This window comes from Gopherus evgoodei, chromosome 1 (assembly GCF_007399415.2).
Source record: "Gopherus evgoodei ecotype Sinaloan lineage chromosome 1, rGopEvg1_v1.p, whole genome shotgun sequence".
NCBI classification, from domain to species: Eukaryota; Metazoa; Chordata; order Testudines; family Testudinidae; genus Gopherus; species Gopherus evgoodei.
In genome coordinates this window covers 104146434-104172203 of record NC_044322.1, presented here as the reverse complement: position 1 = coordinate 104172203, position 25770 = coordinate 104146434, and the positions used below count along the sequence as shown (strand labels likewise).

The window sequence follows — 25770 nt, the reverse complement described above, 5'->3', positions numbered from 1 at the left end:
ATAATGAGGCATGAATTGCACTGCAAGCACTTCACTTTACTTTTTCTGAGTGGTAGTCATGTTAGTCTGTATCAGCAAAAACAGTGAGAAGTACTTGTGGCACCTTATAGACTAACAAATTTATTTGGCCCAATAAATGTGTTAGTCTATAAGGTGCCACAAGTACTCCTCACTGTTTTTACTTTTTCTGTTACAGATAATGCTTTGAAGAAATGGCTGAAAAGTCATGCAAATTTATTTTTTTCTTTTCAGAACAAATGTAAGATAACCCATTTGTTTCATGTGTCCAATAATAGGACACCCAGAAAATCTCTATCTGATAATGGTACAAGAAACAGCAACCTAATAATCACATGTGGGTTCCATTATGGTTTGGCATAATCTACTGTCTTATATTATCAATAATTCATCAGACGCCTCAGCATATAAGCATATATACAGTTGCAGGCCAGATCCAGAGCTGAAAGGAAATTCATGGTAACAAATATGTTTTCAGTCCACACTATGCTTGAGCCTCCTTCACTAGATCCATTCCACAGGGAACCAATTCTGCTTGCTTCTGAAACACATTTTCCTTTCCTGGGAGTGGTTCCCAAAGCATTAATCTCTGCCCCTGTGACCAAATCATGTTCCTTTTAAGAATTGTTTCCAGAATCAAATACAGTCATTCAAGCCACCATCTGGCTTTGAAGGAAAAACCTTCTGTATGTGGAAATACAAAATTGATATGTCTCCAGTCTAGACTAATAATTATGTTAAGGATAGAGCCAGTTCCCTTATCCCCACAGAATGGGTGGAGGCTTTGATAAACCAGTAATGGTAGGTGTTAGTCTAGTGCTCACTGAAGAATTTTTTCTGTGTTTTTTTATAAAAGAGAACTTTAGTCTCAATCTAAAATCCCACATCCATTGGGGAAAGACAAAGAGTTAGCTCATTTATCAATCAAAGGCAAAGGAGTAAATTTAGTGTAGTCCCACAAAATAGGAAACGTAGTGTTGTTCACCAAAGGTTGACCTGCTTGTAGATTTTTTTCTCTGAATTGCCTTTGTTTTGAATGGGAAGCAGAGTTCCTCTAATTGTGCAATTCTAATTCTTCTAATTGCAGACTTTTTATGTATTGAAATGGACAAATTCATTTAAAATTGTTACACTATTAAAAAGAAAAAGAGTGCGTGAACAAAAAAAAGATTGAGAAAACTGAGTGAGGCTGTTAACCTTCATTAGAAGAAATGTGCAGCTTGCATTGATAGGGGCCAATTTTCAAATGTGGGTTCTTTAGGCCCCATTTTAGTAAAGCATTTAAGAACAGGCTTAACTTTTGTTCAGAGCTCCATGCAATGCTGTGTCCAATAACATTATTAATCCTGCAAAATCGAGAAACTATGGGATGTATTCATGAGTGCCATCTACTGGCACCTAATCTATTAACTAACCAATTTTAGACATCTCTCATTTATAGACCACTCCTGTAAGAACTTAAGCAAATGCTCAACTCCACCCCTGTTCATCACGGCATTAAAGCATATGTTCATATCCCATTTGCTCAAGCATTGTACTGAATAGGGATGGACTTAAGCACATGCTTAAACACATGCTTAAGTGCCTTACTGAATTGAGTTCTTAATAGGACATCAAAATGCTACATTTGTACATTCAAATTGAAACTAGTCTCAAATGTACGCACTGGAATCCTTCCATTGACTTCCATGAGTATTGCAGTCCAGAGAGATCGCTTCCATCCATATCCACGGGGGCACACAGACATAACCAATGGATTTGCCTCTCTGCAAATGCAGGAGGGCAAAGTATGCTGCCTGAAGCCCTTAAAGTAGAGTTGTAGATTTTGTACTGGTAAGGAGGAATTCAGCCTCATTGTGGTCGTCCAGTTCTGCACCACCCCTAACAGATGGCTGTGCCTAAACTGCACAATCTAGCTAACCCTTAGGGGTATGTCTTCACTGCAGAGTTAGCTCTTAGTCAGACATTGCGCCAGGCCTGCTCCCATCCACACACAAAATCCTTTCACCCGAATTTGGTGGTGCTTTCAACCCCAGCTAGCAGGCCCTGCTGATGGTATGAGTTGGAATCACCCTGCTGCCTCTCTTCAGGCTGGTAAACCACCCACTTTGCAGTGAGGACATAGGCTAAATCACTTGAGTGCTGATAGTCCTCCAATGCCTTCTCACAATTCCCCCAGTGGGAATCAGGACAGATACGTTTTCCCACAGTTCACGGGGAACAGCTTATTGCAGCACAAAGAACCCTGGGATGAACACTTAGAAATCCTAGCAACACAAGTGGGGAATGCAGCTTTGCAATGTGGCTGCTTGCACCCTGCTTAGGCAAACCTGGGTGCTGACCATCTGAATTAATGCTGCAATGAAGACATACCCATAGACTATAAACTTATCAGGGCAGGGCAGGCACAGTCTTTATTTGTGTCCTGTGCACCCAGAATCTCCAATTTACTTGCATGTGAGCTCCTGGCTGTTCAGCACTATTGGAAATCAGGCAGGTTTTTAATTGCTAATTTAGGAGCCTAACTTTTCATTCCTGTTTTTAAACTCTTGACTGAAATCTACCTGTATATTCTCTTTGTGAAAGAGAAACACCAAAAGAAACACTTTTAATCTGGCACTGTATATCTCTAGAGATGCATTACATAGTAATTCACTTAGGGACGTTCCAAAGCAAAATATCAAGGGGAAACCTCAGATATTTTTGTATTTTTCTTTCTTCTATTTAGCTGTTTTAAATTCTGGCCAAAGCCCATACAGCCTGAGGTCCTGTTAATCCCAGAGGTGAGATTTTCAAAGGCAGAAATTACAGTTAGATGCCCAACTCCGTCATTTGTGTCTTTGAAAATCTCCTTGATGATCCCTGAATATTAAGTCTGTTTTATTTGCACCTTTGTTCCTATGCCAATTCTGGCTGGAACTCCAATTGAAGGGTTTAACATTTTTATACAGATCAACTAGCAGAATTTATTAGCAGGAAATCAAAGTAAATCCAACTTGTATCTTCTTTTGCCATTACTAAAATTGAAAATTTGGGTATTCTAGTTTTTATGCTAATATGGATGGTAATTTGGAAACTGCGTGCCAGACTCCAGAGACCTGCCCTCATAGGTGTAGGATGATATAATTGCACCAATGCCCATTGTGATTTAAGCTCCATACTTTATGTGAGAATACAACTCAAAAAAAGTTTCTTTTTTTATTTTATTTCCCCACTTATCTCCACCCTCCATGCCTTTCTCACTTCCATTTTGGAAGTGTTATGGGGAATGTTAAGAAGCATGGTGGCTAGAGGCATGATAGACAGTTACCTAGTATCCATATTCTCTGCCCACCCTCTGTTCATGGGGAATTCTGTGGTGGAATTTCAGGGACAGGAGGGAGAATTAGTGGAGTATCTTTATGCCCCAGCAATGCTGCACCACCTATCAGCCATTGTGAGCACACATTAAGGCACATGGCAGTCCATCAGGGGTTTTCACAAATGCTTTGGTGGCCTCAAAGTGTGACCTACTGTACTTGCCTCTGAGCTGGCACCTCAGGGGTTTGATGTACTCCAGCCTTGAGCAGTCTCAATATTTACAAACTTAAACACTAATACATCCATCTTTTGACATCTGTATTTTGTTATTTTATCTAAAACCATCTTTAATTACTTTATTGGTCATGCTCTCAGTAAATTAGTTAATTTTCATGAAACTAAATCGGTTTGGGAATAAAATTAGATCCAATTTTAAATTAACCATATTTTCTTATACACGTAATTCTGATGAAACAGAAATTCTGTCTCAGAGTTATGAAATATATTGTCAACTGCATTATGTGTTGTCTGTGCTCAAAAATATCCCTGTTTTCTATACACAATTATTAACTGTCTTTTACTTCTCCCTGTAGGGTTAAGCTAGTGATTCTATTTATGTATACATTCTGTCCTGCTCCTTTCGTATCAATACTGTGCGAAAAAAACTTTGTATTGGTGTGACTTGAAATTTTACATGAGTACCCCCTCATCTTCCAATTAAACAATTTTCCCTTTCCAAAGCAGTCCCTCTTCAACAATTCTAAGGACTCAGTCTGTTCTCACAAGTTTCAAAAGAAACAAGCTTTAAAAGAAGAAGGTTGCTTTCCTCCTTGCCACCTGCTCTGTGCTTCTGCCATGCTTCCACCCAGCTGTTCTGCTGATCTCCCAGATGCTTGGCCTGTGCTGTATCTGCAGCAGAACTGCTAAGAAATCTGTGAAGCTGCTAACAGAGAAGCAAAGCAGCTGACAGAAAATGCACAACCAAAAGCAGCAGCTTTGGCAGTATGTGTGAAAGAAGTTATTAGGCAATACAACTTATGCACCTGCCTAGCCTTAGCAATTCAAAATGTGACACAAATTCAGTCAATTCATGTTTTTTTTTTACTCTGTACAATGTAACAGTTCCTGATCTTGTAATAAACAGCTGATAACTGAGTAAAGCTGAAAATAGCTACTGTAGTTTGAAATAATGTATAAATATTTGAACCTCTTTGCTGTTAAAGGTTCCTGCTCTTCTGACCTTCTTTTTCCTCTTACTATTGTGAACAAGATTATTTCAGATCACCATAAAATACTTATCAAGTGGTTTATGCTCTGCTGCTCTTTCCCTGCTTGCACAGCAGAATCTTTCCACTTCAAACTCCTGGTGCTGGATCCTCAGGACCAACTGAACTAAATTCTGTGCAGGACCATCAAATGGAATAGAAAAGGTAGCTTCCCTGATTCTTTCAGCTCCTCTGATAGCTGGCCTGACTGTAGACCAAATCAGTCCTTGGCATATCCTAGTTCCGTGGACTATGGAGTTAGAGATTGCCAGAGCACAGTGCCTGCCAGGGATACCCCTGTTGTGCAGGGTGGGAAATGTAGCATACTCTCCCGTGCTGCTGCCCATCATGCGGGTAGCCAGGGCAAGGAAGTAAGGGGGCAGATGCTGCTTTAGCCAGGCCAGGATTTGGCCCTCAATTACAATGTTCTTGAAGTGTACAAAAGCTGTTTAAGAAGCAAATGGGATATATAATGCATTACAAAAACAGAGGAAAAACAATGTAAAAAATATATATGAATACACAGTACTGAAGAACTATGTGCTGATTTGGTTACCTAACCCTAAAGAGAAAAACATAAAATTATGACTGAAAAAACTAAGATTATTTAACCGAGAAAAAAGAACATTAGATGAGACTTCATTAAAGTATCAAAAATTACAAAAGGAAACTGATTAGGGAAATGACCAGTCCCTCTTTTTACGCATTTACCTAATACACCTCTACCCTGATATAATGCTGTCCTCAGGAGCCAAAAAATCTTACTGCATTATAGGTGAAACAGCATTATATCAAACTTGCTTTGATCTGCTGGAGCATGCAACTCCCCCCTCCCCCCCACGGAGTGCTGCTTTACTGCGTTATATCCAAATTCGTGTTATATTGGGTTGTGTTATATCGGGGTAGAGGTGTACAAGAACTTGTGGACACTCAATGAAATTAAAGATGGTAAAATTAAAACCTACAAAATGAAATATTTCTTTTCACAGTGTATAATCAACCTATGGAGTTCTCTGCTATTGGTCATGAGAAATATACTGCAGCTGTATTTGTAAAAAAGACTGGATATTAATTATTATACATTATTATTATTATTGTGGTAGGCAAATTTAGACTGATGAGAAAAACAAATCTCATACTTCGGGGTATGTGAAAGACTGAAAGAGTCATAAAATTTTCTCCATTCTGTAACACTGCATAGTTTGATGGGTGCATTATTTAGGATAATGGAATCTTTTTTTCTGAAACATCAGGTTTTGGCCATAACCAAGACCTAAATGTCGGTCTGATCCTGTGTATTGGAAACCCTGTGTTCCTATCATGCTGTTGTGAATAAAAAAGGAATAACAATTAAACAATCCTGAATTCCTAGTAAAAGGAGTCCTGCTATGAATAATGTACCTTTGTAATTGTTTTATTGCACCACCAAACATGATCAAATAATTTGTTTATTAAATCACATAAAGAACTATGATAACACACTGTTCATGAAGCCTACAGTCTCTGATGCATTAATAGTACTGATCAGAATGGGGAAGGGTTCTGTAACATAGAGGACTGGAGAGGACAAATATAGATGCTGCTAAAGGTGTCCTGCAAAGGGGAAAACATAGGCTTGTGTCCTTTTTTCCTTGCTTAGGATTTATAAAGGAGGCCTGAAAGATATGATCATTTTCTGCTTGTTTTTTACATTACAGTTCAGGTCCTATGCACACTTTGGTGACTGGAATACTAGTAAAATTATGGCTAAAACTGGTCAAAAAAATTCCAGTGAAACATTTCTTGGCAAGAACTTACTGATTCATTGAAATTGAAACTTACTGCTAGTACTGATCGTTCAGTTTCAACAAAGATCCCCTGGAAAACTTGTGTAGTTTCTGCCAGCTAACCTACCCAACTACTGAGGAGCCCAGGCTTCCAGGATCCACAGCTGTGGGGCAGTCCACAATGCAGACTGCCACTCATCCTGGGACCCCAAGGCTTGGACTATCTCTGAGCTGGGGACCCCAGTGGACTGCATCAATGTTGGGGACTCCAGGACTTTCAGGGTCCATTTACTTTTGCAGAGGATTTCAAAATGTTTGCGTTTTATTCCAAACTGGAATGAAACCTAATTTCAAAATATCAAAATCCTCCATGAAATGGAATGGTAAAACAAGCAGAACTAAAACCTTACATATTTTTCAGTACTTTATCTATCATAAAGAAGAAAAAAGGGCACAAAAGGGATTATATTTTTAGAAATCATTTGCAGTTCACCTTTAACTAATCATCAACCAAAACATTTTTGCCAAAAATTAAATAAAGCAATAAAGTGTCATTTTAACTATTTTTTCACTTTTCCCCTTACGCTTCCATATTACATATAGTAACAGGCTGTATCAATTTGAATTAGGTCTTTTTTTAAATTGGGAATTCAACCATGAGAGAACTGCATTGCCTAGTGCTCCCACTATTCCACCTGAACCAATTAAAACATCAACGGCAGTTTGGGTAAATTTCCCCAGTGAAGATAAATAAGTCTGTGACAGTGCTGGGAGCACAACCAAGCATCTTCATTCAACCACTTATGCTCAGCCTAATCACTAGATTAGACACCCTCCCTACCCTTACAGTGATTAGTTGCTCTGTTTTTAGAAAGGATTTTTTGTGCATCCCAGGCCTTGTCTACACTAGTACATTTACCTACAGTGTCAGCAACTGCTGCAGTCTAACTGCATTCATACACAATGCCAAATTATGGCTCTTTATAGACTAACAGAAGTATTGGAGTATAAGCTTATGTTCCAATACTTCTGCTAGTCAATAGGTGCTACAGGTCTTTGTCGCTTTTTACAGATCCAGACCTACATGGTTACCCCTCTGAAATTATGGCTCCAATCTTGTAATCAGACACAAGATGTTGGACCCTTGTGTGGCCACATGGGCTTCACTGAGGCCACTGAGGAAGTGCAAGGTGGCCTGTGGCCGGGGATTCAAGGGCAGGGTCAAGGCCCCCACTCAGCACCACCCCAGGGAGGGCGGAAGCAAGGAGGGAACTGGATGCGCCACTAGGGCATCCCTGGCATGTACTAGTCACACTTTTAGCAACTGCCCCGCCTAAGGAGTTAGACCCCCTAGCGGCTGGTCCAGGCAGCTGCAGAGGGAGAGAATAATTCAGAACCAACTGAGGGGAAATTTCTGACCAGCCCTTTAGTGTGGGGGGGGGGGCGGGGGCGGTGTGTGAAAATTTTCTCAACTTTTTTACTTTTTTAAATGTTTAAACTGTCCCCAGCCACTACCCGCAACCAGGGCTCCCGGCACGTCACAGCGACACCCGCGGAAGTGGGCGCGGGGCCACCGCACAACCGGTGACACCTTCTGGCTTGACATAGGGCGCGGAGCGGGGCTTAGAGCCCCAGCCCTCCGCGTGCGCGCTTAGCGGACCCCACGCCCCTGATAACCCGGCCACTTGGGGGGTGAGGCAAATTGGGCCCAGCCGCCGCCAGTCACCCAAAGGCGCAAGGACGTGTTGTGCGCATGCGCACAGGCTCTACTTCTTCCCACCCACACCCGTTCCCGAGCTCACTCCGACTCGGCCCGAACCTCTCCGAGCGCCTTCGGGTGTCTCCGGCAGTCAAAAAGAGGGGGGAGCCGACTGTGCGTGCGCGGTGCATTGTGGGGCGGCAAGGAGCCGAGTCACCGCTGGGTTGAGGCCGCCATCTTGTCTCCGTCCGGATTCGCTGCCGCCTTCGGGGCCTGCTCCTTCTCCTCAGTGAGCCGGGCGGGGGAGAGGCCCAGCCAGGCTGATGCGCGTGTCCCCTCGCGCCTCTCTCAGGTGCCGCTAGCGTCCAAGCTTCGGGCGGGGCGGCCGCGGCCGGGGGGCTCCGCCATGGGTCGGTCCCGCAGCCGGAGCTCGTCCCGCTCCAAGCACACCAAGAGCTCCAAGCACACCAAGAAGAACCGGAGCCGCTCGCGGTCCCGCTCCCGGGAGAAGGAGCGGGCGCGCAAGCGCTCCAAGTCCCGGGAGACCAAGCGGAACCGGCGCCGCGAGTCCCGCTCCCGGTCCCGCTCCAACACGGCTCCCTCGTCCCGCCGGGAGCGCGAGCGGGAGCGCGCCTCGTCCCCCCCGGACCGCATCGACATCTTCGGGCGCACGGTGAGCAAGCGCAGCAGCCTGGACGAGAAGCAGAAGCGGGAGGAGGAGGAGAAAAAAGCGGAGTTCGAGCGGCAGCGGAAAATGTGAGTGCCCACCTCGGGGATCCCGAGCCCGGCTCGCAGCGGCTCCCTCCTCTCGCTTCCAGCCCGGGGCAGTCTCGCCGAGCCCCTCCCTCCCATGCTCCCCGCTAGAAAACACCCACTGCGGAGCCGCTGCTTCCCTCCCTCTCTCCTCATCCATATCGCTTCCTCCTCTAACCTGCATCTAAGGGCCTTCGGTTCGGTCTCCTCCTCTATCCGAGGCCTCGCCGCCTCTGGGGCTGTGTGTGCAGCGCTCACTGCCAGACTTTTGTCCCTCCCCTTTTCTGCGAGCATGCAGCTTATTCTTTAGGCTGAGGCACTCCTAGTTGGCCCGAGGGCTGTGTTGTGCCTCGTAAAAAGATGCACTCAACAAGTATACTAACTCGGGGTTTGTCTCAGCATTAGTGCTGAATCAAAGAGGATTCATATCATGAAACACTTGCTCAGTTGAACAAAACTAGCATGTTTAGTGTTCAAGTGTGTGTAGCTCTTGTTATATTTCATAAAACCCACAGGCCTTCCTTCATTTTAATATAGTTTTGGAATTAGGTGCCCGAATAGTTCACTTGCAGCATTATTTAAGTTATTAGAAGTATTTTTATTCTCCCTTATGATTTCTCATTCCATCACAGACAGCAACAAAACCCCTTGTAACAAGTTGTAATAAATCCATCATTCTGAGTATCCTATAAACCTTGCACCTTGAGGTATGAAACTGTGATGCAAAAATATTGACCTGGAGAAACAAAAATACTGTCTGATCCTACCTTTGTAAGTGAATGCTTAGGCAGACTCCAATAATGACAACCAGTTCAATTAATTTTACAGCAACTCATTTTCTTTTGGCATTGTTCTGGCTATATCAAAATGAATGAAATAATTACAAATTATCCATATGTTGGAAATTCTTATCTCTCCATATTGCTTCTTTCATTTCTATTTTAATGTATTCTGCTGTTGAGAGTTCTCTTGACCTATGCTAATTGCAGTTTGATAGCGATATCAAATATTGTGGGGTTACAGAACACAAATTTGAAAAATTTCAATATATTTTGTCTTAGAGACACTGGGTGCTGATTCTCCTGTTAGACCTGGGTCAATCAGGATTAATTCTATTGAAATCAGTGAAGTTACTCTAGCCCAAGGGTTCTCAAACTGGGGGTCGCGAGGTTATTACATGGGGAGTCGCGAACTGTCAGCCTCTACCCCAAACCCCATTTTGTCTCTAGCGTTTATAATGGTATTAAATATATTTAAAGTGTTTTTAATTTATAAGGGGAACTGCACTCAGAGGCTTCCTTTGTGAAAGGGGTCACGAGTACAGAAGTTTGAGAACCATTGCTCTAGCCTATAGTAAGAGTGAGAAGAGATTCCTGCTCTGGCTGTTTATTTTTAAACATTCAGTCTCTTCTCAATTTGGAATCTTAATGCCTTTGTTCCGGATTCTTTTTCGTTCCCAGGTAGCTCTTTAAATGAGCTGTAAGGCAAACACTTATACGTTCTCAAAAAAAATATTTATGTGACTTGTGAAATATTTGCAATTTTAAAGTAATTGGACATCTACTTTTTTATAACAAAGACCTGATTTCTTACCAAACCAAAATGGTTCTTTAGGGAAGGGAAGAAACTGTTCTGGTATTGAAGGAAAATAAAAGGTTTAAGATCTTTATATCAAATAGTCAAGCAGTTGATCATTATGTTTCCATTAAATCTTTGATTTGCAACAAATCTGGTTCTCTTTACCTGACTAGTAGGCCTGAGCTCATTAAGAAAAAAATCTGTCGGCATTCTTACCTGCACTTGAATATTTTTCTAGAGCAACTTTGTAATACTACACAAATCAGCTTATTATGAAAAATAATAGAATACTTATGATCTAGATGGGCAATATGGGATTTGATCAAAGTAGTAACAGTGCAGTAAAGTGCAGTCTTTCTCTCACAGGAGTTTGTTAGGCAAACAGAATTCTGCTGTTTGTCAAAATACTATTTAAAAGGTGCACAAGAGTCTTTAGTTGTCCAGGTTATTTAAGTGTTGTGAACTTAAAAAATAAAATAAAAAAAGAATTTCCATGTTTTTTGGAGGGAGGGGGTTGAGGAGTTTTGTTTTATGGGGGGAGGGAGGGGATTCCATTTGGGCTTTTTTAGTGTGGCAAACTATATTAAATTTAAATTTTGTGCTTCACTAGTTGAATCAAGCACTTCATATTTCATACTGGCTTATTTGTCACTTATCAAATTGCCTAGTGATAGCCATTTTCAATGTATGTAGCTGTCTTCTGAATCTGTACAGAATGGCTATCCTGAGATATAAGAGACCTCTCTGCTTTACCCTGTTTTCTGTTCTTTTCAGTGATGCTTAATTTCAAAGTCTACAAATAAATGAATATGGAAATGTTTATGTGGCAAATCCACTGAATCATAAGCACTTTCCTTCTTGCAGCTCTCATAAAACTCCTAACATACTGTATATGAATCTCATAACTTATTCTGAAAAATCTGACACAAACATGCTTTGACTTTCTGCTGTTTCTGAAAATGTTGCATGTTAGAGGAAGATGCTAATTTTACCTCTGTCTAGGAAGTCTTGTATACACCTGTTACAGAAAATACCTTATTATAGATAGAAACTACGCTACCGTATTTAAGCCTGATCCTGCATTTGTTGAGAATCTGCAACACTGACTTGTAGAGTTAAATCTTTAAATGTAGATGTTAGGGTGATGGTCTAATACAGAACTTAAATCTTTGAGAATAAATTCTCATGTAGTCACGCTTTTTTTAACACAGCTTTTATAGTGTAGTTTTTTATCACATTTCCTGGAACACTGACTTGGGGGAGGGGTGTAATGTAATAATTGTCTGTAATTTTGGAAAGCAATGCAAGTGCTGCCCCTAATTTTATGCATCTTGAATTTTTTTGCCAGAAGTAGGAGGAGGTGTGAAACCTTCACAGTGTGATGCTAATTTGAGAACAACATAATTTACTTACATTATTTTTTAAAAGTGAGCAGTTCACGTGTTCATTTGCCTGAAATATTTGCTTCAATTTGGAAAAAAAAATGGTCATGTGGATTTAACTTCTCATGTTCAAATATTTGATTAAGAGGGCAACAATAAATAAAGATTTGTATAGCTTGATACCTGATATATACCAAGGCTTAACGTGAAGCACACTTTACAGCACAATTACAGCCGGCTGAGTAATATAATATTATTTTAGATTTGATCCTTATTCTGCAGGTTTTAAAAACAATTTAGAGAATATGTCTACAAGAACCTTGTAGTTATTTCTGGAATGAAAGTGCACTGGGCAACAAATACACTGCACAACAGTGAGGTGAGGAAATGGGCCATGGAATATTTTATATCCACTTAAAGCAGAGAACTTTGGTTTAAGGTTTCATCAGAAAGAGCCCACATCTGCATCAGTAGAATGAAAGACTAAATTGTCTCTTCTGGGGGTTAAACCTGTAGGTTCAAGGAGTCCCTAGGTGTTTCAAATATGTTATTTAGATAGTCAATCCATTCCTTTTAGGATATGTGTTGTCTTACTGTTTTATAAAATCCCCACTAGGAAATCCAAAATCTGTCAAATTATATAATTTTTCTGAAAAATGTATGAATAATTGAAAATGTCTTAATATTAGAAATATACTTATAATTGAGTGAATAACATCTGAAACTCTTACTTTAACAAGAAAGTGACCAGAAACTATTCTATTTTAGGTCTTATATTGTAAACCATAGATTATTGGTCCTAGCTGACAAATTAAGATTTATCTCTTAAACATATTGTAGTCAGTATTTCAGTAGTGTGCTTAAATTTCAATTCAAATAAAAATCCAGTGTGAATGTAAAAATAATACAGTACAGTAACCCTGAAAAGTGAATACCATTTAAGGAATAGCTGTAGAGTATTATTTTATATAAAATGAACCTTCTGTTAGTATTTGAATATTTAATTCACGAACGGGCCCAATCCTACAAATACTCACTACTATGCGTAGTGCTTGCTATCATGAGGAGCTTTTTCATCTTCATGGTAGCAAGTACTACAGCAGGTATTAAGCATTTGTAAGATCTAACCCAATATTTTACTGTTCGGTGAAAAATGTGAACGGAGTTAAAGTTAAGTGAATATAACATTTTGCATCCTATCATATTTGGTGTTACCCTTTAAAAAAAAAATAGCATCTCACTGAAAAACAAACACAAACCCCCACTCTTTAGAGAAAAATCCTTTATAAAAATACAGAACACAAAAGTAATGCTTTATTTAGGACTCCAAATTGATGATATTTGCTTTTGTACAATTATGCTTGACACTCAATACCATCATAAAGAAATTAAGTAGATCTGCAGTATTTGATATGTGATAAGGTAAATTATTGGAGATCTAGATTACGCCAACACCTGGAGCTTTTGTTAGGAATGTTCAAATTACAAATCTTATTGTCTCTGCTTTCTGTTTTGGTTAGAGACCAGTTTGGTGCCTTTGAGGTGGAGGTCTTAGGGCAGTGTTTTATTACTTCATGTAACACAAAACCTAAAATGTTTTGAATTTTGAAAGGGGGATGGGTACCCTAGCTGATAGCTACGTTTCAATGTTACTGTGCTTTAAGTAACATTGAGTCAAAATAATCCATTTGCTTTATCGCAACCTACTCAAAATGCTATTTTGTTGTTAAATGTAACACTTTAAGACGTTAAATATGGTATGTTCCTATGGCTTTTGTAGTCATCTTACTCACTTTCTCTTAAATGTAAAGCAAATTTTTTGTACGGGTTGTGTGTGAATAAAAAATAAAAGAAAATATTTAAATATGTAATACCAACCATAATCTTTTACATCAGTCTGTGAATTCAAAGTTTTACTTAAATTTCATTATTGACATAACTAATTCATTTATTATTTTCATGTCTGTTTCTAGACGCCAACAAGAAATTGAAGAGAAACTCATAGAGGAAGAGACAGCCCGAAGAGTGGAAGAACTTGTGGCTAAGCGCGTAGAAGAAGAGCTGGAGAAACGGAAGGATGAGATTGAGCGAGAGGTTCTCCGCAGGGTGGAGGAGGCTAAGCGCATCATGGAAAAACAGTTGCTCGAAGAACTCGAGCGACAGCGACAAGCTGAACTTGCGGCACAAAAAGCCAGAGAGGTAACGCTCGGTCGTTTGGAAAGTAGAGACAGTCCATGGCAAAACTTTCAGTGTCTGGTTGTGCCTCCTGTTCGGTTCAGAAAGAGATGGAATACAGCAAATCTAATTCCCTTCTCGTGTAAACTTGCATTGCTGCGAAACTTAATTTTTAGCCTATTCAGAGGAGCTCACTGATACTTAAAACAGTTACTCTCCTAAAACCTGTACAAGGATACTTGAATTTTAATGGAACTGACCTACATATTTGAGAGTTGTTTGAAACTTTTGCCATGGCTGCAGGATTTATCCACAATCCTTTCTTATTTGGGGGGAAAGGGTTAAAATTTATAATAATATATCATTCATTTGTTTCATTTTATTTACCTAGACTGTAAGAGGCTTTTTGCCTTCAGTCAGGAAAAGAGCAGGGTCCAGCATTGAGCTGCAGTACCTGTCTTTAACTAGGTTTTCTTACTGTTCTCCCTTTAAAACAAACATTCTCTTTGAGCATACATTGGACTAATTCCTGTACTTTGAACATAAGCCCAGCCACCATCTTCACCAAGGACTTATGTCCAAATCATTATATCCATTTTTCAATAACTACTAATTCCTTTTTTTTCCTCTAGAATTTATTAAGGAGCAGGTTGTCCTTGTCTGAAGTCAAGTTAAACGTGTGACTTGTTTTATCAGCAGTTGGAGGAAAAGCTGAAAAACATCTTTCTGTGAGGCAGTAATTTGCTACTAAGGCTTTGATGCTTGTCTGCACTAATCACTCCAGGATCCAAAAATTTAAAGTCCATCTTTTAAACCCTTAAAGAAAATTCAGCTAAATAGCACTGAGTGTCCAATAACTCTCTCACTCCGTACTTCTTTTACTAATTGGTCTAAATGAATAACTTGATTAGTTTACAAGCGAAAAATCATTAATAATGATGCTTTCTCCTTAAGGCTAAATGTCAACTGTTTGTCTGCCAATATAATATCTTCGAAATAAAAGTTCTTTTGCTGAGACTTAAGATATGCAGAATTTCACATGTGTGCAATTCAAAGTTCAACTTTAAGAGAAATGCATTTTGACTTTATATACATTAAAGTTTGCTGAAATTTGTATGTATTGGATTTCAGTTGACTAAATGGATGCATCATTAGAAAAAGGTTTTTTAAAAACCATTTAAGTTTGGTACGGAGTAGTTTCATCAGTGCTTTACTATGTAAAATGAATTTCAATTCTTGGAGCATAGCATGCTAGCTAGTAGCTGATTACTAGTCATCGTAAGAAGTTTTTTCTTCATATGCTTGTTTTGTTTCATATTAACTTTCTTTTTTACACAGACACAAACCTCTGGCTGATTTAAATCTTCCAAATATTAAAATAATTTGGATATTTATTATGTGAACTGAAGCACCTCAAAAACCTTCCCGCACTCTTCATATTTATGTTTTGCATAACAAAGTTTTATTAAATTCACCAAGGAAACAGCAGTTTATAAGGCTCTATTTCCTCGTCATGCCTTTTCTGGACTCCTGAATTCCAGTTCAAACTATAGATGACAGTTTAAGCTGTCTTAAAATTGTCAAAATATTGAATGTTAAGTCCATTTTCCCCACGAAAGAAGCCCTTAGTTCCATGAAGTATGGATTACCATTTGTATTTTTCACTAACAGTAAATGTATTTTTCTTATTAATTGTTTGCCTTAGGAATGATTTACATATTTTTGTTCCTTCTTACCATAAACATCTGCATTCCTCAGCTCAGCCTTCCTTGTATGTTGTTTCTTTATAAATGGTTGAGCTGCTGATGCAGGTATTGCCAAGCTAACAGTACAAATCATTTTAAAGAGGAAGCTGGCGCGTATGGCAGCCGAGGAGCACACTCTGCAGGACACTGGACAAGACAGTAAATATTCAACTTTTAATGCTGATTAAAGGAGTATAGGTAAAGAATACGTAGGTATACTTAATTGGTGAGACCAACTATTCACTTTATTTATATTTTATATATTACTTTTTTAATTTGGTAAATACTATCCAGTTTTTGTAGTTGTCCTTGTTCATTTGTGTGGTATTAAAATACTAGTAGTAAATTGTCAGGAATCTATGATTAGGGAGGGTTTAGTTGGTTGCTGTTTGGACTGGGAGGGATGATTTAAATTTAGTACTGGAGACCAATTTTAGTGGCTGCACAATTTACTGTTGAGACAAAATAGGTGGCTGTAAAGCTGCCCTGTAAGTCAGTTCACAAAAGAATTCTGAGGAAGATTAGTGAAGACACATAAATGAGTATTTTACTTTTCTAACATCTTACCCTGTCCTCCCCTTTAGGAGGAAGAGCGTGCAAAACGTGAGGAACTAGAACGAATATTAGAAGAGAATAATCGAAAAATTGCAGAAGCACAAGCTAAACTGGTTGGTAGAAATGAAGTTTACATTAATGTAGACATGTTCAAATCCTATTGCCTGATGTGCTAGATAAGGGTTTTGTTTTTTTAAAACATCTAATCCTACTCTCATTGAAATCGGTGTGAATGCTCCCATTGACTTTGATGGTGTGCCGTTAGAGTGGCTCGTGTGTTTCCGCGGCGGTAGCAATTCGGTGGCAGCTTCTGTCTTCAGCTAGAAGACAGAAGCTGCGCTGCTGCAGACAGATGAACATAGAAGCTGCCGCCGTGTTGCTACCTCCGTGGAAACGCGCGATCTGCCCTAACAGCACGTGGACTGCCCCCACCCTCAGCAGCGGCAATTCGGCGCGCTGCTTGGGGGCAAAAACACAGACTGCTGCCCCTTGCAGTTTGCCGCACCAAGCACCTGCTTGGGATGCTGGTGCCTGGAGCCGGCCCTGCTAGTGTTGCTAGTGTAACAGAACAGGTATAAACGTGTTTGACACAAGCAGAATTCCATTGTGCAGTGGTTGAGGAGGACTTTGTCAGCATGTACACTTCAGACTTCTGTATATGACAGTTGCACTCATTTAAAGTAAATCAATGAGTTTTAAACCAGTTTAGTTGAATCAGTGCAAAACATTGCTTCCCTGTATAGATGCTGCTACTTTGGTTTGAGTGGTTTATTTTGCTTGATCTGTTTAAAATAATGCAAAATAAGCCTGATTGCAAAGGGGTTTGCACCAGTTTAACTAAATTGTTTAAAATCACACGTTAAACCAATGCAGCTTTCTTATGTAGATAAGGCTTTTGTTAAAATTGGTTTCTGGATTTACATCTGCTTTAAAATCTCACTGTCAGTTTTTTTGGTTTTACAGTTACATTTTTAATTTATCACTTTATGGAGAAACAACTATAAAAACAGAAAAAATATTCAAATTAACTATATGCTAAATACTGTTAAATGAACAAAATAAAAACTTGAAAATACAGATGTTCTTCCGCTAATCTTTCTTTCATTAGTAAGTATGTCCTGATAGTGCAAATAGACATAAGTCATTTTATGCCTGAGTCATTCCATTAAGCTTACTGCATAAGTGCTTGCACTATTTGAGCCTAAATGGTAACTTGCAATAGGTTGAGAAAGAAATCGAATGAAAACTTGGCAGGGTTTTGCCCTATATTGATAGTGCCCCTTTAAGTTATCAAGCACAAATGAGAAGTAGTGGAGAATATTCCTTTTTATAAATTGATTTCCCTAATTATGAAAACAGGAACAATGTTATGTTTAAATTTGTAATGCATATAAATATGTACAGATAGTATTTGTAAAGTTATGTTGAAAATGGAAAGAACTATATTAGTGTATGAGATTATGATATGCACTGAAAATGTTTATGCATGTGCAAAACTTTACTTCTGTGAAGCCAATAGAACTTGTAACATGAGTAGTGACATGTCTTAAGTTTGCGGAATTGGCTTCTGTGTTTGCTGAATACATGTAAAATAGAGATTGAGAAATCACTACTACAGGGACTGCAAAATATTATGTATTCTAAATTCTACTGATTTTGTACACAGGCTGAAGAACAATTGAAAATTGTTGAAGAACAAAGAAAGATTCATGAGGAGAGGATGAAACTAGAACAAGAGAGGCAACGTCAGCAAAAGGAAGAGCAAAAAATGATTCTGGGCAAGGGAAAGTCTAGGCCAAAACTGTCTTTCTCATTAAAGAGCCAGGATTAAATTGGAACTCTGAACTCTTAAAAAGAAAAATGAAACAGAAAAACTTTGTATGGTAGCTTCATGTTGAAGTGGTTTCTTTCACCTTTTTTTTTTTATTATTTTTTTGAGGGAGGGGGGTCTTTTTTTTTTTTTAAATGTTTTGAAAGTCTGGAAAGTTAGCTTGTTCTAATAGGGGCTGTGCTCTGCAATTCTTAATATTTTTTTTTTAAACTTCCATTAAGTTAAATCTTTATCAGATCACTGTTGCCTTTTAGAGAGTAATCTGTTCTCATCCATTTTGTTTCTGTAATAGTGGTTTGAAGCAGATCAGGTCACTTTATAAATTGTATATGATCTGATAAGGTTTTTACTGACCCATTGATTTCAGAGTTATACTCTGATATTAGTTCGAATTTCATGCTGGTTTTGCTGACTTTTAATAACAAAAAAAGTTAGTATATGCATCAGTAAATTCCCAAGTACTACTGGACCTCTGTGGTTTATTGTTAAATCAGTGTCCTATGATACTGTCCCACTGTTGCACTTGATGTTCCTGATACAGGTAAGGAAACAGTTGGTCAATTCTGCTATGAATATATAGAGAGATTGAGAGTTCAGTATTGTCGCTTAGATTGTTTTTATTACATTGACAGAATTCAACCAGCATTCCCCATTGTGTAAATAAACCAAATTGCTGAATAAAGTACAGTCTTAAATTCATATGTTTAAGTAAATTTTTTTAGTACACTTGTATAACTACAGTAAGAGTGACAGTTCACTTTCCTAAATTCAAAAATATAGTGGCATTTTTTAAGTTCACTTCCAAAAAGTTGTTGCTTTTCCTACCTCTAATGCAAGCATTACACAGACAATTAAAAAACCCAGTTTTTAATATTTTTTTAATGGCTGTCTCTATTTTCATTAAATGTTGGTAATATTCTGACAGAGACTTATTTTGGCTTCTTTAGCTTACTGAACCCAGAAAAGTACTTTAGTATCTAATCCCCTTGAGTTTGCCTCATTATATGGTATGTTGTATAATTTAGGGTCATCACCATATATAGTGAATCTGATAGATTTAGGAAGGGGAAAACAAATCCTGTATATATTCCTGTATATATTTATTTTTAAATTGAAGGGCAAGCACACTTGGGAGATAATGAAAAGCAGAAAGTGAAGTTCTGTTTTAAATACTTGTTTTAAGCGCAAAGCAACTGTTGTTCATGTGCAGCATCCTGAATGTTATCCATTTATATACGGGTTTTATTCTGACAAATGAAAACACAGATTGAAAACTATATATAAAATCCCCTTTTGTATGTAACTCTTCTGCAGAAACTTCAGCTACTGTAGTGTCCAGTTCTAAAATTCCATTTTTCCTATTGGTATTACATCATCTATAATGAATACTTTAAAATGAAAGATCATAATTGTTGACTAAACATATGAAGATTTTCCGGACTGAGAGGGAAAGAATACTTGATACTTCACCAGATCTGTTTCTGTGGATTTGATAAATAAAATGTAGCAGGTTGAATGTGTCACTGTAACAGTATGCAACAATCTTTGTCTGGAACTTGGAGTCGGGTGCAGATTGACACTTTCCGCTTTGCCCTGAGTGTCACTATAAGCATGAAGATATAAAATACCTACATCAGTACTTGTACTTAAATTTGTCTTTATAAATTGTTACAGAAATAGTGTTGCTTAATGAGTAAGCACTCAAACTGAGGCCAAACAATGTACATGACCTGTAGCAAGCATCAGGCTTTATTTAAAAACTCAACTGATAACCTGTATTTCTAAAATATAAAACTTCCCCTTGTTCCCTATATGAGAAACAAGCTATTAAAAAATCAATACTTAGCCCTGTGTATTTTGTTTCCTCTCCTTTTCTGAATGCAAGAAACTAAATCTGCCCTAATGCAGATTAGCAGTTGTAATATTTCATACTTCATTAATTATTTTCTTTTGTTAAATAATGGCACTAATACAATACATAAAATCTTGGTTGTCTTAGTTATGCAGTATGTGGCTTTCTTGAGATTGTAATTTTTAAGTCATCCTTCCTCTGACACAATGTAGTATAGTCCAAAAAAAAAAATATTAGGTTTCACATCCTACTACATGTGTTACACTTATGTATTTGTATTCTTCCTAGGAGCAGATCCTCAGCTGGTGTGTAATTGTCAAACTCCACCAACTTCAAATATTTCTGCTTACTAGCTAGCATTTTATAAGTTTTGTACAGGGAGAGATTCATGTGTGCTTAATTCTTCTTGCTTCCCCCAAAAACTTGTTTGTCAGTTATTTGTGATATCTTAGAGTTGTGAAGGGGAGACTGGGAATAGTCCTCTTGTTATACCTGTATATTTTCTCTTGCCACTAAAAGAATGACAACCCTGAAGGCAATAGTGAAGACCCAGTTCTTCCACTGCTATTTGATGATTAACATCCTGTCGCAAGAAATGACTTAAGCCTGCAGCCCCCTCCCTGATATTTGTACCTGTCTACAATTACAAGTATTTGTTACATATGCAAATTCCTTAATACTTCAGGCAACAATTAAACTGATCAGATAGATTTAGTCTGTCAGTTTCCCCCAAAGGATGGGTCATGGGAAGGTTGTAGATGGGTTGCGAGAATGATTCAGAAGAAGGGAGGCTGGGAAGGGGCTGGAGAATGAATCTGCCCCGTAACCCACCTCGCCCCTCCTCCCCCCAAATGGCTTCTGTCCTTATTTCCCCACTCCAGGCATTACAACCTGGCATGTGGGGTTGCAGTACCACTCAGGTTTGGCCCACTCTGGCATGAGGGATGGGTGGCCAGGCCAAACCTAAGCAGTGCTGTAACCCCACACTCCAGGTTGCAATGAACTGGAGCCATTAGTGGAGGCTTACTCTCCACTTCCCAGGGTCTCCCAGCACTGGGATTCGGGTGAGGGTGCTGCTGTAAGTGGTCAGTACTGCCTTGGCAGGGTAAGGAGGAGACAGTAGCGCTGGTGAAAGAGGACACTTGGCTTATGGTTTTGTCCCTTTCCTCTCCCTCCCAATTTGAACCCTGGGTGCCTTGCAAAAAAGACCATGCAGTTGGTGAGTATGCTTAGTAAAAAGTTCAGGGAACTACTGCATTAGTTACACTGAACCTTGTTGAAGTCACGATTATGAGCTGCAGCTCCCATTGACTTTATTAGTTTATTTTGGGGGGTTATTTCTCATCTAGCGTAGAAGGGGTGCTGATTTCTCCCGTTTTTAAGCCACTTCAGCCTTTGCTTTGAACGTGTTAGCTTACTGAATATTTGATAGGAGTGGGACATCCTTGTGTCCACATGCACAAAGGCAGTGTGCACCATACATTTCTCATCTGATGATAAAGATGGCCTTTGTCTCCGGTGCCTGTGCTTTTCAGGAAGTGTCTGTTGGATTTTTTTTTTTTTTTTTTTTTTTTAAGGAATAAATAGGGTGGAATAAACTAGAGCTGCTACCCTAACCAAAGACTCAAACAACTTTTTCAAAATCAGAAGAGTCTCTTTTGCGGTTACAGTAAACCACCCTTTAACCGTACCACAGTCACTGGTCTGATGAAAACTGACTTCTGCTATGAAGTGGACCGAAGAGCTGCTGCCTGTGAAGCCTACAGAGACAATTTGGCCTGTGAGCTATCTAAGCAACATACCAATGTCCTACCCACCCACATAACAAAGGGAATGTCACTACACCGCCAGGCATTTAATATTGAATCAATTCTCAGCTTGCTTCCTAAAAAAAAGGAAAAATCATTACCACCCATCTACCATTTCTTCCCCCTCACATATGCACTTGCCCCAGATAGTACCACCTGCTTTTTTCCCTATGGTATTTCACATGCTCTACCACTATCCTCACCAAGAATGTGGAATAAGTTTTCTCTCACTAATAGAGGCTATGCTATCTCCAACAATCTCTCTGCCTGCCCTGGCTACCTCTGCTTTTCAGAAATGACTGGTGCATTCTTTTATTTTTATTTTTTTTCCTTTTTTTTTTTTTTAAACACAAGGCATAAATAGATATGGTGGAATAAACTAGCGCTGCTACCCTAGCTATAGATTCAAACAACTTTTTCAAAATCAGGTTTCTTTTGCACTTACGATAACCACCCTTTAACTTGCCTCATGCAGGCTGTTGCTTTTGGCCCTCATGTACACAAATGATCTTTTAATAATTTAAAAGCACTGAGGGAGGTGTGCACTGTTGCACCGTCACTATAGCATGCTCTGTCCTTTGTCCCTTTGGAGGTGGAAAACAATTCTCTGTCCCCAGTGAGGGCCTGATCTTGCACTATTGGACTCCCTGGGAGTTTTGCTACTCTCTTTAATGGAACAGGGTGGGGCCCTTATAGTGCAGTAGAGAAATTCAAACCAAATAGGAAACACACACTTCAATTCGTATGCTCTGGCAATTCTTTTAGAAGTAGCAGTGGAGGCTGCATTTATCCGTGACAGCGGGGGCCAGGAGGAGGGGAATGTGCCGAGCTCTGAAATTCTGCAGCTACAGAAACTGGAGTTCCTTTTCTCACAACTTTCCAGGCCTGTGTGTGTATATTTTCATGTTTGTATCACCCAACCAAGACCCAGACTTTTTTTTTTCCATATGCTTGTGTGGTGGTAATTGAGGGCTTAATTTTCATGGCAGTGGAGAGAAGAGAGCAGAGCCTCTTTTTAATATCTCCATAATGGATATCCAAATGACTCCTATCTGCCTGGAATGACCAAAGGTTGTACTGGCTCAGTGATCCGTTCTGTGTGAGTAGACATACACCTTTTTTAAAGGCCATTGAAATAGATTAACTTTGCTCCCTGGTTCTTTCCCCTGCCCCCAGCAGGAGACATCAGAGAAGAATTATTTATGTTTGGGGTTTTTTAAAATTCCTTGGGGGTCAGTACCTGAGCTAAGAAGAGTCAATATAAAAATAATTCAAACATAGAGCCAAAAAGCATGGGCCAAACTGCACACTACCATGTTTTACAGCATGCATTCTGTCAGTGATGGTATTTAGTGGGAGAGGAGAGCATTTTCTGCAAAAGCATAGGGAACCAAAATTGCTGAGTTACAAAATAGAGGCAGGGAAAGGGCACATTAATAGTTCAGATCTATATTCACTGTGTCAGAGACATGGAAAATACATCTCGTTAAATTTTGAGTGATGGCAGTGGTCTGAGTTTTAGGATCTTCAAGTGCCCAACTCAATTGGCCTTACACAAAATATAAACAATCTGTTTAAAAGCAGTAAGTATCATTTGTCCACCATTTGACCAATGAGGGTGGGGGTTTGCACTTTAAAATATTTTGATCCCCCCCCCAACTTTATGTTTAAAAGGGATTAGTGAAAAATTGGGGGCCGATCCTGCTTCTATTCTTCTAAATGAGAGTTTTGTTGAAGGTTGCAGTGAGGATAGAATCAGAGCCAATATTTGTGCGGTAACCGCGATCGGGGGCGGGGGGGTCAAATTATTCAGAGACAACTCTCTGGTTTCTGCTCTGCGGTTTGAATGAAGGAAGGAAATAAAGTTTTTCTAAAGCGCAAATCTATTGTTCTATTTTTGTTTGCTTTTTACATAAGCTAAACACGGGTAGCAGTTTCTCTTCATTGTATCTATTTCTGCACCAACTCATGGGGCCGATCCTCTTCTCCTTTGCTCACGCAAACCCCCCCACCGAAAACGGGAGCTAGGTCTATGCTAGGCACTCAGGATCGTGCCCCAAAACCATATCACAATTTCCCGCGGGAGATCGAGCCTTGGTCTCCAGTATTTAGACAGTGGGGAAACTATGTTTTCGATGAAATGCGAAGCCCTGGGTATATATCCCGGCCACAAACTTCCTGATCTTCTGATTTGTTAAAAAAATTTCCTTAAAGAAGCGATTCCTGTGGCTAAAAAAGCGATTGATAGTTTAAATTTTGTAGCCTTCATAAAATCTTACGTTTCCTCAGCGATTTCTAGTTTGTACGGAGGTAAACCAGGAAAGCTAGAGCCCGATCCCGCGAAGTGTTGAGTTCTACAGGAGTAAATTGTGTTGAGCAACCAGGCAAGATTCGGACACTAATGGGGATGGGGGAACAGGCTATGGGGTAGCTCGGAAGGTTTCCTGCCCTGTTTATAAAACACAATGCTGCCACTGGAACTTTGGTCCCACTTGGCTTTCACCTACTCGCACTGAATTTCACTTCTGGGCAATGTAGCCTCTCAGACTTGGAAAATTACGCCTCGCTGCTGAAAGAAAAATAATGCTATTGTCAAATCATTTTAAATCGCCAGTAAGGAAACAATCGAAAAAGTTATTGGTGGTACTTTTAAAAATGACTAATGAACAAATACATCATTTAGCACATTATTGTTTTGTGTGCAAATTATTGATGTATATGTTAATTGATGTATATTCCATAAAAATACTGTAAGTGAGCATCATGTGATGTTTAGTTATACAAAGGCGGGTTTCTTTTTAAGGTATGGTTTGTTGTTGTTTTGGAAACTACCTAAACAATTTGATTTGTCTAGAAACATGATTAACCTGAGAGCCAAAAATATAATGCGTTACAAGTTGTATTTTTAGCTGCTGAGAGATATTTTCAGACAATGCAGAGCTCTTCATTTCCTCTGGTTTACTTAAAACAAGGATACAGAGAGTTAGAGGTCACCGTTTACTCACAGCTTTTACAGAACACCACTCCCTAACCTTTTGCTTCAAACCAAACAAAAGTAGAAACATAAAATAGAGAGTTTAATCTACTTTATTTACACTTCTCAGTCGCTGGAAACATTGATCAAACTCACTGTTTATATTGGCTCATGAGGGATACAAATCACACAATTTCTTTAAAAAATAATAAATTAAACACTCCCCCCCCCACACCGACTGACGAAGGTGGATGCCCCTCCGGTGTGAATAATAAATAAACTCTTTCTCCCACTTGTGTTAGGAATCGGATCCCATCCTGGGACTCAGATCTTTTTCTACCTAATTGCGGCGCCGAATCTGCAATTCTGACAACATTGCAGGCTACATTTAATTAATAGTTTACTCAGGACATATTCGATGTTTTGTGTGAAAGACAAACTGATTTTTCCTCTTTCTTGAGTTGTCGATTTCATTAGAGAACTACCATATGCAATTCACACAACCCACGAGGCATCAAAAGCGCCTTCAACCTCCTTTTCCTTCTCATTGTGTTGCTAACTGTTTGAGTGATCTGTGCCAGCCATGTCTGTGAACTCTAAATCAAATTTGGTAAAAAGTGGAATTGTAGCCACTTTCTCCAAAAGGAATAAAGGAATCAAATGAAAGTGGCAGCTGGTTTTCCTTATTAAGACCCTTTTCCTATTTCAGTAAAAACAGAACGAACTATACTGATTGAAAAAAAATATTTTCTCGTGGAATGAAATTATTCTCATGGCTTGCTCCCATATTTTCTGTATGTCATTTAACTAAACGGTGGGGAAAATGATTCTATTTCAAGAGACGAAAAGAATAGCGTAGTTCACAGGGATCTGGCTTTTATTTACTTTGTCGATTTTGGGGCATACAACACCTACTTCAAGAGATTTGTCAACCTACATAATGTAAAAAAACTGTGTGACTTACTTATAATTATTATTTAGTCTTGAGATCAACATCATTCTGAACAGCTAGTCCTCCGCCAAACCTCCATTCCAAAAATAATTCCTAAAAGATGCGCAGCATTAGAGT

The 25770-nt window shown here is 39.2% G+C and overlaps 1 protein-coding gene across 2 annotated transcripts; it reads left to right on the top strand.

The window, feature by feature from the left end:
• Positions 1-6058: 6058 nt before the first annotated feature.
• Positions 6059-19912, top strand: ARGLU1 (arginine and glutamate rich 1). Of its 2 annotated transcripts, XM_030568301.1 has the most exons (4): positions 7913-8804; positions 13735-13960; positions 16266-16349; positions 17903-19912. In XM_030568301.1, the coding sequence occupies exons 1-4, from the start codon at positions 8455-8457 to the stop codon at positions 18065-18067; spliced, it is 825 nt and encodes a 274-aa protein (XP_030424161.1). In that variant the 5' UTR covers positions 7913-8454; the 3' UTR covers positions 18068-19912. The 2 variants fall into 2 exon arrangements, with proteins under 2 accessions (XP_030424170.1, XP_030424161.1); XM_030568310.1 differs by lacking the exon at positions 17903-19912 and having other exon boundaries at positions 6059-8804; positions 15783-16319.
• The last annotated feature ends 5858 nt before the right edge of the window (positions 19913-25770 follow it).

Bases quoted from the DNA above. Each gene is read 5' to 3' on its own strand.
- ARGLU1 (XM_030568301.1), top strand. From the start codon at position 8,455: ATGGGTCGGTCCCGCAGCCGGAGCTCGTCCCGCTCCAAGCACACCAAG. The intron at 8,805-13,734 runs GTGAGTGCCCAC...GTCTGTTTCTAG, and splicing joins TTCGAGCGGCAGCGGAAAAT to ACGCCAACAAGAAATTGAAG. The intron at 16,350-17,902 runs GTTGGTAGAAAT...TTTTGTACACAG, and splicing joins CAGAAGCACAAGCTAAACTG to GCTGAAGAACAATTGAAAAT.